The sequence below is a fragment of the Charadrius vociferus genome, unplaced genomic scaffold (assembly GCF_000708025.1).
Source record: "Charadrius vociferus isolate BGI_N301 unplaced genomic scaffold, ASM70802v2 scaffold31, whole genome shotgun sequence".
NCBI lineage: Eukaryota > Metazoa > Chordata > Aves > Charadriiformes > Charadriidae > Charadrius > Charadrius vociferus.
The window spans coordinates 4,278,306-4,290,764 of NW_009646966.1; the positions used below are offsets into that span (position 1 = coordinate 4,278,306).

The 12,459-nt window shown below is 36.5% G+C and overlaps 1 protein-coding gene across 1 annotated transcript in view; it reads right to left on the reverse strand.

Moving 5' to 3' along the window:
* CCDC132 (coiled-coil domain containing 132) overlaps positions 1-12,459 on the reverse strand; it is a 91,972-nt gene that overhangs the window by 22,515 nt on the left and 56,998 nt on the right. The window contains exons 21-22 of the mRNA XM_009895372.1: positions 11,337-11,443; positions 3,017-3,138 (exon numbers count right to left, since the gene is read on the reverse strand). Of these exons, the coding sequence (XP_009893674.1) occupies positions 3,017-3,138; positions 11,337-11,443 (229 nt within the window). The remainder of the gene's footprint in view (positions 1-3,016; positions 3,139-11,336; positions 11,444-12,459) is intronic.

The following is a 12,459-nucleotide window of genomic DNA, read 5'->3' on the forward strand; positions in this document are numbered from 1 at the left end:
ACTGTATTATTAGATTTCTTTTCAATGCACTACATCAGGGAAGGAAGCGTTCAAGTTCATGTCATCCCATTCTCTCCTTTGAAATACAAAAAGGTATAATTTAAGTCCGCATTTACTGCATCTAAAGTTTCTGACTTAAGATGTCCACATGCCCCAATCCTCCTATATATTCAATGAAAACTTACATCTGAGCTGAATTCCCACTGGAAGTACACTCTGCTGAAATCTAGAACCTGATCCAGAAGACATAAATCACTACCCTAGTGTCCACGTTTGATAAAAAGAAGTGCTCACACCTTAGTTTTTCCACAGGTGAAATAAGGTTTTTTACAAAAATGATTTGTATTTTTCTTCACATTTTTACTGTAGAAATAGCAGTTCTGAACTGCCTTTGATATTGCAGGTATATGGGTGAAAATGACTTTTTTTCCCATTAAAGAAACACAGCCTTAATTCTCTTTTCCCTCCTTAATGTCATATAGTAGTTTTTCAAGACATGGCCATAAGGACTGCGAATTCAAGACTGGCTATTCGCCCTGCTAAGGTAAGAACGAACAGAAAAAATACCCTGCTTATAAGGGAAAACAAAATACATACACTAAAAAACGTATTTGCAAGTTTCAGCCATTAAATTTCATTTTAAGAAATTTGCACCTGCACCATCAAAACTACACATCATACAATCTGCCACTAATTCTTTCTCCTTCTGCCTTTTAATTATTAACTTTCAATAGCTATCAGTAACTTTTACTTACTTATTCTATAATGTATATTTAGTTCTAAAAAATGGCAATTTCTCATTTGAACTGTGTCCGAATGAAAAAGAATGTAAAAATCAACTTAAATTTCCGTAAAACATAACATGTTAAGAACTCCAGATTGACCAGGCAACCACTTACAGCCTTAAGTCAGAATTGTGCAGTTATGGGGGGGGGCAAACAACACAAAACAAACAAGCAAAAACCCAAAAAAAGATTGTTGCTTAGCATTATTCCACAAGGACAGAACCTCAGGACTTCAGATAGAACATGTTAGTCAGCAGTAGAATTGCTTTACTTCATGGAAGTTTTTGCTATTTCTAAATATCTGCCATTTTGCGTATAAATTCCACAAATTGATGACCTAGTAAGGCTAGTAGGCAGAGCATTAGACAATTTACAGAATAATTTTACTCATGACCAATTCTACATTACCTCTTACAGTTTAAAAAAAAAAAAAAAGTGTTTCCAATAAGAATGGCCATAGGCTTACAAATTATTATGTCTTGCCAAAAAAAAATTAAAACTCGTCTCAAATTTATTCTGCTGTGGCACGTTCATGAACATCTTACACTTTAGTGAGCAGATATTAAATACAGGCAATTCCTTTTCATTTCATGTTAGGTTGCTCCATAATTTGAGAGCAGGAGGAAAGGCAGCCTTAACTTGCATCCCCAAAATTAAAAAGGTTTTGGAAGACCAATTCTGGTTACAGTGGTGTGTAACTTCTGGCAGCGAAGAAAGGCAAATACTGACTACATAGGGTAATCATTCTAAAGAGGTCTGGAAAGAGCAATGACTTAGCATTGTGACTGGACATAGAACTCAACATGTGTATTTTAAATCCTTAGTTTGCACTGAACTGGCAAATCACTCTCCTTATGTGTGTACTAATACATACAACATAAGCACAATGTCCACCAAGAATTTCAGCCACTTAAGGAAGTTGTATTACCAGCATACTTTAAAGAATCCCATTTGATGCTATTTTGTAAATAAAAATAAAACAGGAACACTCTCAGTGGTCTAAATCACATACCATCACACATTTCTACTTTCTAAAAGTTTATAAATACTATGGGGAGTGAGGACATTTGAGCAGCACTACAAGAGGGTTTATTACATTCATAGACCCTTTGTAAGCATTATGTTTCCCATGGAAAATCACCCATCAAAACAAAAATTGGGCGTACTACAAAAACATCACATTTTACCACCCATCTGCTATAATGTTTACCTGCCTAGCACTGTGTTCTCTGTTAGCAGTAGAGAGTGCTGAACTCAGTATGAGCTTTAAAAACACAAAACAAGAGGTGCAAAAAAATACAAATAAATGGAACACAAAGTGAATACCAGAGCCAATGGAAATCAATTATCTTAACAAAAACCAAAACAACAACAACAAAAAAACCCCAAACCAAAAAAACCTTACTCCCATCTTCTAAACACAAACAAATTGCAAATACATTTGTCCTGCCAAAGGGAACAGCTCAAAACCATTTAGAACCATATGTGGAGTTTGAAAATCCATTACAATTTGCCAACAGATGATGATGAATTTGGAACCCCATGACATTATTACTTGTGGAGTAATTTAGGGGCCAGGAGAGGAGAAAATTGCTTTTACACGCAGCTTTTCATAAATGCTTTAAGACAATTCTGTTGAAAGTTGATCTATGTTACGTACAGACATTGCCAACAAGCATTTATTTCAACTACAAGATCACTCAAAAACCCCATTTTCGTTAATTCAGTTAGTTTGACAGAAGAATATTAGATCTGAAACCCCTTCAAACCTCTTAAACCTTAACTTTTACAGTCCCCTTCTCCTCTTCCTTTTGCTATTCTTATCTAAGTTAGAGAAATACATACAGGAAAATTCAATGAACTCATACTCTCTAGGCTCCAAACTACCACCCTCCTTCCGCAGACTGCTACTTTGCTCTCCACTTTCTGCCACTACTTTTAGGTATTTCATGTTGTCTTTCCTTCCTTTCAAAATACTGCTGGAACAGGAGTACAGAATCTGTTCAAAACATAATAGGATTCATGTCCCAGTGATAACGATGCTGCCAGTGCTTATTCCCCTTATTGCTGATCTAATCAACCTTTTCTTACCTCTGCATTCAAATCTATTCTGTTGCCACTAATTTTTCTGGGGATTACATATTAGGTAGTATTTTAAGTGAAGAGATCTCCTCTGTATTCTCATTCTGTGTGAACAGTGATACCTGGAAATGAATAATGTTTCTACCTACCGTGTCGTTTCGGCCAAAAAACGTATAGACTGCATACAGATAGTAATCGAAGAGCTGGGACATGAAGTGGATCACATCAAATGCAATTGGTTTCAGAATATTCATCATCTGCATGTATTTCCCTTAAAAATTAAATACAGAAGGTCAGTTTCTTCAGCATAAGTGCTACAAAGACAGCACTAAGTTTGACAAACTCAAAACCAGCTTTACTAATTTTATTATTTATCGTTGAATATTGATTAAGAACAACTTAGTAATATTTTAGAGATTGGGATGTTTAAAAAAAAAAAGCTAAATAGGATGACGAAGACATCCACTTCTCTGAATGTGGATGTTAATCTGTATCAAAATGCCTTGAACCATTCTTGGCCTTCTGGTACCAAACTCAAAATATACAGCTTTCTGCATCCTCTACAAGTTTCAGCTTCATTTAGCCAAAAAATAATAATCTCCTGAAGTAGTCTCTAGCAAATTATATATATAGCCACTGAAGATTTTATGCATTAGTGTGTATTTACATATGCACATACGGATATTTTTCAAGCAATAGAAAAGCACAGTATAAAAATGGTATGCCCAAGATTGGATTTCATCCAACAACTCTAGGAATAACGTGTTTCACATCAGCAATTTAGCATTTCCTGCTCTCCTTCCTTTATATCCTTGGGTAAGAAACCCAAATAGTTTAAAGATGTATGTTTGAAATGTTTCTAGAGGGATAGACTGACAGAACAGGAGGATGCTGGGACCCTGGCACATGCAGGGAGAAGAATAATTCCTTCTCTTCCTTCCTGTTCTCTGTTGTTGCGCATGACTTGGGAAAATAAAAAAATTAAAAAATTTTAGAAACCTCAGGATCTTCATCTATACATTAGCTGAGTGAAACTGATCATAGGATTTGGACTCAGAAATAAATTTTTCCCTAGTTCACAGGGTCTATAGTTTTTAGTTCTTTTGTTTTCCAGCATAGGGCATGGCTCTTCTCACAGAGTCCTACAAGAAGCATGCTGAATGAAAACCCCAATTTGAAGATACCTTACATTTCTGGCTGGCTAGGTCAAAAATGACAAACTGCTTGCCCTATTAGGATCTAAAAACATAAAGAATATATAATAAGGTTTGGGTTATTATAGTAACAAACAGCAATTTTTGAACCAAAATGTAAATGCAGTCCACCCAGCATGTAGGATATAGCATATCATTTAACAAATTGTCATATTCCAGACGTTTTGATGGGACAGGTTGGAAAAAAATTACATGAGGGTGCTAAAATATTTTCCTTTTCCTGCTGTCAGCAACAGTGTTTTTCAAGTTAAGGCCATGCCCAGCAAAGTAATTTACTAATCAATCAGAAAATGTTATTTTATGCAGAGAAACCAAGTAACAAAAAAAAAAAAAATAATTAGCTGCTAGTACCAGGGGTAGTTATTTGAATTTTTTTAAGCAATTACTTGTGTAGGTCAGTAAAGAGAATATTAAATTGACAAATCTATGACACAGTTACATAGATGGTAAGATGATACAGCAGTATGGTAAGAACCTAGCAATAACTTGACATTGCTACTTAGGAGGTTTCTATCTAGCTTGGACTGCCTGTTTGAATGCATCTGTGTCCTAGTTTGCTAACACACGCAAGCATATATTTTGTTATTTTTGGAGATTTGACGCAGGTTGCAATACTTAATATTTGGCAGTTTAGCCCAACTGTTAATTCTATGCTTAATTATCAATGTTTTGATCTACAGCATTATGAACAAACTGCAAAGCAGACGTAAAGAACTCTATTGGTCTCCCAAAAGGGAAAACCAAACGCAGCTAGTTCTAGCACAGCCCAGTGTGGTGGTTTTGGGTGTTTGGGAAAGGATGGTACCCTAATCAAAGCAGCTGTCACATCCACATGTGCTACCTGAATATTCTGTATTGCCACAGGCTGATTTTTTCCACTTACTTTGTGATAAACACATTTTTAAACTGGCCTACGACCCATACACTATATGAGGGTGATGTGTCACATTCTGGACAGTTAGATTTCCAAATATCTGTGCAGTTGGCATGAATATTCAAGGTAATCTCTCAGGCAGTATCTTATGCTTTTCCAAAAGGCTACACACTGCACACTGCTCAAGTATTGTCCCTATAAAAATCTCCTGATGCCAAGAACATTTCTCTATTACTACATCACTCAGCATCTTGACACAACAAGTGTTCCAAGAACATTTCCTCCTAGCTGCTCCCTCTAACAGGACGCCAGCTAATTTCTGTATACTGTTACCTAGTTGCACTAAAGTTCCTATTTTAGTTGAAAAGGAGTGTATGAGAACATTTCCAAACAGCACTAAGAGGCCAACCCATGCCGTGCTAGAAACTCCCAGAAATACTTGAAAATACCGCTTCGAGTTTCAACAACTCAAAGCAGCTTGACTTTCTAGAGGCTCGCCGTTAATAGCTAAAGCTGCTTAACATTTTCCAAGTTTTCTTTTGAATTATTAGTTCTAACACTTCTTTTGTCCTTAAAGACAGTAAGCAGAGAGTACTCTCAATCAGACTAATCTATATAAAACTGATCACTAAAACCAAAAAGGTAAATAAATACACAACCTCCTGAATAATACATATTTGAGTTTTAGTATATCTATGGTCATCAGTAGAATAAGTCTCACAATTCCAAATAACCAGCTTCCTATGACATATGTTAGGAGCTAAAATGCCACTCTGAAGAAAAAAGTGAAAAGCCCATTGCGACTATATCATTTGGAAAGACATTACGATTTTTTTAAGTCCCATAAGGTTCTGTGCTATATGACCAATCACTTATTTCAGTTACAAGATTTCTGCTGTGAGATTTGTCATCACCATTATTATTTTCTTAGAAGTTAGTGGGTTTTAAACCAAAAAAATCGAAGTTTCTTCCCAAAATCCATTCAGAACAAAAGCAAAAGTGAGGCATAGGAAAGGCATAAAAAAAACCCAACCTAAGAAAAACTCTTTAAACGATTTCTTAAGTCAGAATGATAGTAATTAAAATAAGAAATCACCCAACCAATATACACAATGACACAGCCATTAATTATTTTTGTTGCTGTACAGAACCTAGGTCAAAATATTCCATACAGATTTAACACAGGTTCATTCTTGCTTTATATTTTAAGTCAACATGCAATGGTTTGATAGGAAAAAAAAACGCCAAACTTATAAATTAATCTAATGGTTACTTTATACCAGAAACAGAGAAATAATGACCTGGCTTACAAACTTCAGGGAAAACCAGATAAATTAACCCATTCACTTGAAATTCAAATTAAACAAAGTTATAGCAGCTCTCATTACAGTTATACATAGGAACTCATTTATTCAGTTTATATCACAGAATCACAGAATGGTTAGGGTTGGAAGAGACCTCTGGAGATCATCTAGTCCAACCCCCAAATATATATATATTAAGCTACACTTTGTTTCATTCATCTAGCCTCCATACAAAGCATACAGCACACAAAAATGGTTCAAAATGGGTTATGAGCACTGTTATACCCATTCAGTGAGTGCTACTGCTTGTATACAACCCTTTCTAAAAAGTGAGGCAACAATTTCTATTACTTGATTGGGCATTGTGGATTTAAATCCACATCTTCACCTCACTCTGGACTTCCCTTTTTAAATCTAGTTTCTTTTATGATTTGTTTTTAACTAGGGTCAGGGAGCTAGCTGTGCTGATGCAACATACGGGAGGCAGGAGTATCAGTGACAAAATATAGCAGGGACAAAAACTGCTTAAGTACTCACATTACTGCTACCAAAACAAATGTCTCTTAAAATAGAGCCTAATTTTCAAGGAATAGAATTTTAAGAGTACAGGTTTTCCGCAGATAGGACATATCTATAGAGTCCCCTGCATTGCCGTTGTGGTTTGGGCTGGACTGGCCCCAACTTATTTTCTGAGGCACCACATTGCTGGTCTTGCATATGCAATTCACTTTGTGCAACTTCATCTAAAAACTAGACCCTTAGCCCACACTGGTTGCCTAAATCTCCTGTGCAGAGGGCAAATAGCTCTAGAAGAAAAGTGCTAAGCTATCTACGCAATGACATGCAGGCAACGACATCCAGGACAGTCAAACCCTATCACCTTCTGGAGTTACCTACAGTTCTCCATTGATAATGAAGGAATCTTAGACAGCCACCTCAGTTATACTCTTTGAAATTAGTGTTAAATGCCATCGCATTTTCCTAGCCAAAAGTCTGAGACAGTGCAAGGCAAACTGGAGCCTTCCATGGCATTAGCAGAGACTACTGCTATAAAACAGACATGTCCCAGGGAATTCCTGTCTGCAGGGGGATAATCCAGGATCTCCAAACCTGCATCTCCTACAGCCTAGTGTCACACCCAGCCAAATCTGCCCAGCAACATCACACTTACCTTCATGTTTTATAGGGATGATTCAAAAGATAAGAGGGGAGATAAAAATAGAAGAAAAACTAATAAATCGGATAGTCGGGCTAAATGGTGATACCTTATTTGCTTCTTGTTTCTGTAGCCATTAACCCTTTGTTAAATAAATGTGTCTGATGCCCCCGGGGATGTTGTCTAGAAGAAGCGAATGAAGTATTTGTATGCTAGGGCCAAAAGTCATGACAAAAGATGAAGGCATTTTCAACTTCTGTGGCACAGGTGTAGCATGCAATTTACATCTAACAGAAAGGCAGTGCAAAAAACCCTGTTTCATTTATGATATCAAATGGTATGTATTCCTCAAAAAAGATAAAAATTAAGGTGAAAGTAAGGTGGGCTCATCGCATATTAGAAACACAAGAAACTGCAAAGAAACTAGAAGGGAAGAATGGCTAGGACAAGGACAATGGGGAAAAACAGACATATTCGCTCAGGAAGTTACATTAAGAACTAGAAGTACCAAAAGTCTTTCCAAAATGAAATTTTCCAAAAATCAGGAGTTTTCCAATTACAGAAGACTAACAAAAGCAAACAAAACCAGGGGGATGTGCCAGGACAGAAATTGTAGACAAACAAGAAAGCCCAAAAGCAAGAATGAATAGTTTGCCTTGGTTTTCATTGGAGACAATGATACTAACAGCGAGAAAAATGAGGAGAAGGGTCACAGGCTGTCTAAAAGAACTGAACTGGCCACTTTCAGGCACAGTAAGAATGAGCTGGAAAAGACCTTAAAAGAGTCAAGCTACAGGAGCAAAGGAATTAGGACATCATAAAAAGTGGCCGTGAAATCACCAGTCTGGTAATCAGTGAAATAATCTGTATGTTCAATAAGCAGGCAAGGCACGGGTTGTATCGCTGCGATTGAAAAAACAGCAAATAAAGACATAATCAAGAGGAGGGAAAATGGTCATCCAAGCAACTATTGATCTACTGCTTTAATTTGTAGGACACAGGACTTCCAAGTTTTGAAGAAAGTATGGAAGTGACGGAAGCAGAAAGATGAAGGCAATTAAGATTTAGTTAAAGTATAATTTTAATGATATTGCACAGTAAACAAGTGAAGCTAGAGTTTTTTTAAATGAGTAAGTGTTTAATAAAAGAAAAGACAGAATGGAGTGTGTTGGGAGGGGAAGTATCTGGAAAAGCTACTACTGGAGTTCCCAACAACTGGCCTCTTCTTTAATATTTTCACTAATGACTCTGGCACAAAAATAAGAGTGTGATAATGGAAAAAAATAAGGAGGCACCACCAAAACAAAAAAGGACTGACATAATGTACAGAAGGAACTGGAGAACCTTGATGACTGCTGTAAAAAAAATTGGATGAAATTCAGTAGTACAAAATGTAAAGCCATGCATTTGGGGACCAATTAATTAAAAACACGCATCTTTCTACTACAAACTAGCAGCTCATCCCTTGGAAAAAACTGGGAAAGTGAAGGACCTGCTGGCTGTACAAAGCTTATTACAGATGGACTGAACGGCCAGTACGAGGAAGCTGTGAGAAATCCAAAGAGGTACAAAAGGGAGGCAACTTGTGACCAGGATACTGCGATACAACAGTGACACAATGCAGTGAGATCTCATCCAAAGTATTGCACATCATTTGGATAAGTCTACAAGAGCTGCAAAAGAACTTGTAAGTAGGGGACTTAAGTTTCTGGCGGATAAGTAGAGAGGATACAAAAAAGCTTCGCACATCCAGTTTAGCAAATCAAAGACTGAGAAGAAATAGGATTGCTTTCTGTAAAAACAGCCAGGCAGTATGCATCAAAGAACAAGATGATCTGTTAAACCTGAAAGTTTATTTTGGCATGAGGTCAAGTAGGCACAAAATAGGTGGATAATTTTATTTATGTTATTTTTCTTTTTTAATGATGAAGTACCTAAAGGGGGCCTACAGGAGAGCTGGGGAAGGACTTTTTACTAGGGCGTGTAGTGACAGGACGAGGGGGAATGGATATAAACTGGAAGAGGGAAGGTATAGATTAAACATGAGGAAGTTTTTCACTTTGAGGGTGGTAAGGCACTGGAACAGGCTGCCCAGAGAGGTTGTGGGTGCCCCATCCCTGGAGGTGTTCAAGGCCAGGATGGACGTGGCCTTAGGCAACCTGGTCTAGTGGGAGGGGTCCCTGCCCACGGCAGGGAGGTTGGAACTCGATAATCTTTAAGGTCCTTTCCAACCTAAACCATTCTATGATTCTATCAAGTTGATAAGGCTTCTGAAATAGATTCCTATTAGAGCGGTGGGAACAAAACAGAAATATTCTTAAGCTGGAGCTCAAAACAAGCATATTTATAGGCAGTACTAAATGACATGTCTTCCTGTAGCAGGGTCTGCAGGACATTCCTTTCCAATTCCATGTTCCAAATAACACTATTATCAGTCATTACAGAAACAATATAAACCACCCCCAATAGCAGAAATATTGAAAATTCAATGTAATTCCAGAAGGGAGAAAAAAGCATATATATGAGCTTTGCAAGTAAGGTTGAAGTTTGGGGTTATGGCCAGAATCCACAAATACAAAGACTCCTTATGTAAAATTGGAAAAGTAGAACTACAGCTCCACCTACTCTTACACTGTGTTAGGGCAGGGGGGCAGGGGCAGAGGCTGGGGGAAAAAAATCGAGTGGTTTGCATGAAAGTTTCATATGTGATTTCTGGATCCAATGCTAACTTTTCTTAGAGCAAAAGCTTATTCTAGAAGGTAGCAAACAAATCTCTCTAACCTAGCTCACAAGATCAATACCAGAAAAGTTATGACAGAATAATCTAAATTCCTATTTCACGTCTATATTGTAGATGCTCCGAGAGATAAAAAAAATGGCAAAAACAGTTTAGAAAATTAATTTCTGATTTATATGCTGCCCTCTAAGACAGCAAAAGGTACTAACCAGGTGTTGGAGTAGTCTCTTAAAAACAGCTTACTCCGAAGTACCACCATTATTACCTTCAATGTTTATGTGTGTGGAAAACTTCATTAATATAACACATACAGAATTCCTCTCTCTTCTGCCTAACATGATAAATTTAGGTAGTTACTTCCCATTATCTATAGATAAAGAGAAAGTTAGTAGCAGAAAACTGCTATTGTACAATTATCTAGATAATAAAATGGAAGTCATGATCACAAAAAATCAATACCATTACACCTAGAACTGGAGGGGGGTGCTTTCATAGAAAGCTTTTTGGCTAGAAAGGACCTCCAGAGGTCATCTAGTGCAACCTCCTGCTCAGAGCAGGTCTAAGGAGATGAGGTTGCTCAGAGGCATGTCTAGTCAAGTCTTGATCACTGCCAAGGATAGAGATTCCCTAAACTCCTCGGGGATTACTAAAATGCATTCCAATTACTTAAATTATCAGTATGAGAGGGTACTTTTCTTCTGGTTGTCTATCATGTAGTAAAAATAGTTATTCTGGGTGTGAGGATTTGAGTAATGAACGGGAAAAAAATTCCAGTCTTTAATTTCTTACTTTTGCAACTATACTACTCTAAAATGAAGCATTTCATCCACCAAGGTGCATTAGCAACACGAAACATTAATCTATTTCCTTTCTATCTCCACCGGTTTTACGCATTTAATATTTTAGACAAATAATCCACCATTATTGATTAAAATCAATATATGCATACAGATTAATTTTCAAAGTAAAAATAAACCACAAGATAAAACCAAATTTCTCTATTTAATAAAAAAAATATTTTGGTTTAGTGCTTTATTTCTATTTTATTAACATTTTCAAAGAGCAGAAATAGAGCTCAACTATGTATATTTTTAAAAGCTTTAACATTCATTTAACATATCTGCTACCAATACATTTGCATTAAAATAAAAAAACATATAAAAAACTACAATTGTTTTACATACCAACAAGCCTTATTACATTCAGCGTAGTGTTTGTTAGAATAGGTGCATTCACTTTATTGAGGTTATAATCTGATCTTTTTCTGCTCCTCAGAGTTTCTCGAGAAACACTTTAAAGAAAACAAAACAAAATACACCAAATGTGACTGCCTATTATATTCAAGGACATACAAATAAAATTTAGTAGAAAAGAAATCCTTCCTCCCTGCTTTTTTCACATGACAGCATGTCTTCCAGCACAGTATTTTATTTATGCCAAAGCAAAACTGGGTTAGGTTTCTAACATTTAAAGAGAGAAGCCTGGCCTAATTTACATAAAATGGAGCTAGAGAAAGGAGTTTCTCAGTTGTAGTCCAAGGCTTGAGTTCTGCAGGCCTCTGTCGGGCCTCAGCCATCATTTTAACCACTCTGACTCAAATTCATAGTTTATGAAGTAAAGAACAGTAAAACAACCCAAGTCACAACCAAACAGAGAGAGACTAGCAAGCTGCGGCTGAAAACACCTATCTGGAAATGGAAACAATTCTGAGGAAGATGAAACTAAGACAACATTCCATTTTTCATAAATCATAGTCCTGTGAAAAGCAGGAAGTTGGATGTGAGGATCCTTGTGGATCCCTTCCAACTCAAGATATTCTATGATTTCATTAGAGAAACCTTCTGCCAGCTGCCATACCTCAAAATTATATTCTTCCAAAAATTCAGAATGCTTCAATTTGAGAGCACAAAGCAATGGACAGTGACCATGGTTTGTTCCAATTAAGTAATTTTTATCAGTATCTCCATCACTTCTCTGAAATGGTTTATGTGATGTATCTTACGAAATCATACTAACAATATTTTATCCTAAAGAGTTATTTTGTAAAAAACAAACAAACAAAACAAAACAAAAAAACAACCCAAACAAAAAACCAATCACATTCCTCTGCTTTGACCCAAGTGATGGCTTTCTAGCTCTCCTGCAATCCTCTACGTACGAATAATGTTAGCCTGCTTCACAATGTCTGAATGGACATCTAAGTAGTACAGTGTCCTAGACAGAAATTTGTATTTCAGATCCTTTTAAAGGCTACAGAGTTGGCTTTTGTTTATAAGAATATATATAAATAAAATATTTTTATATATA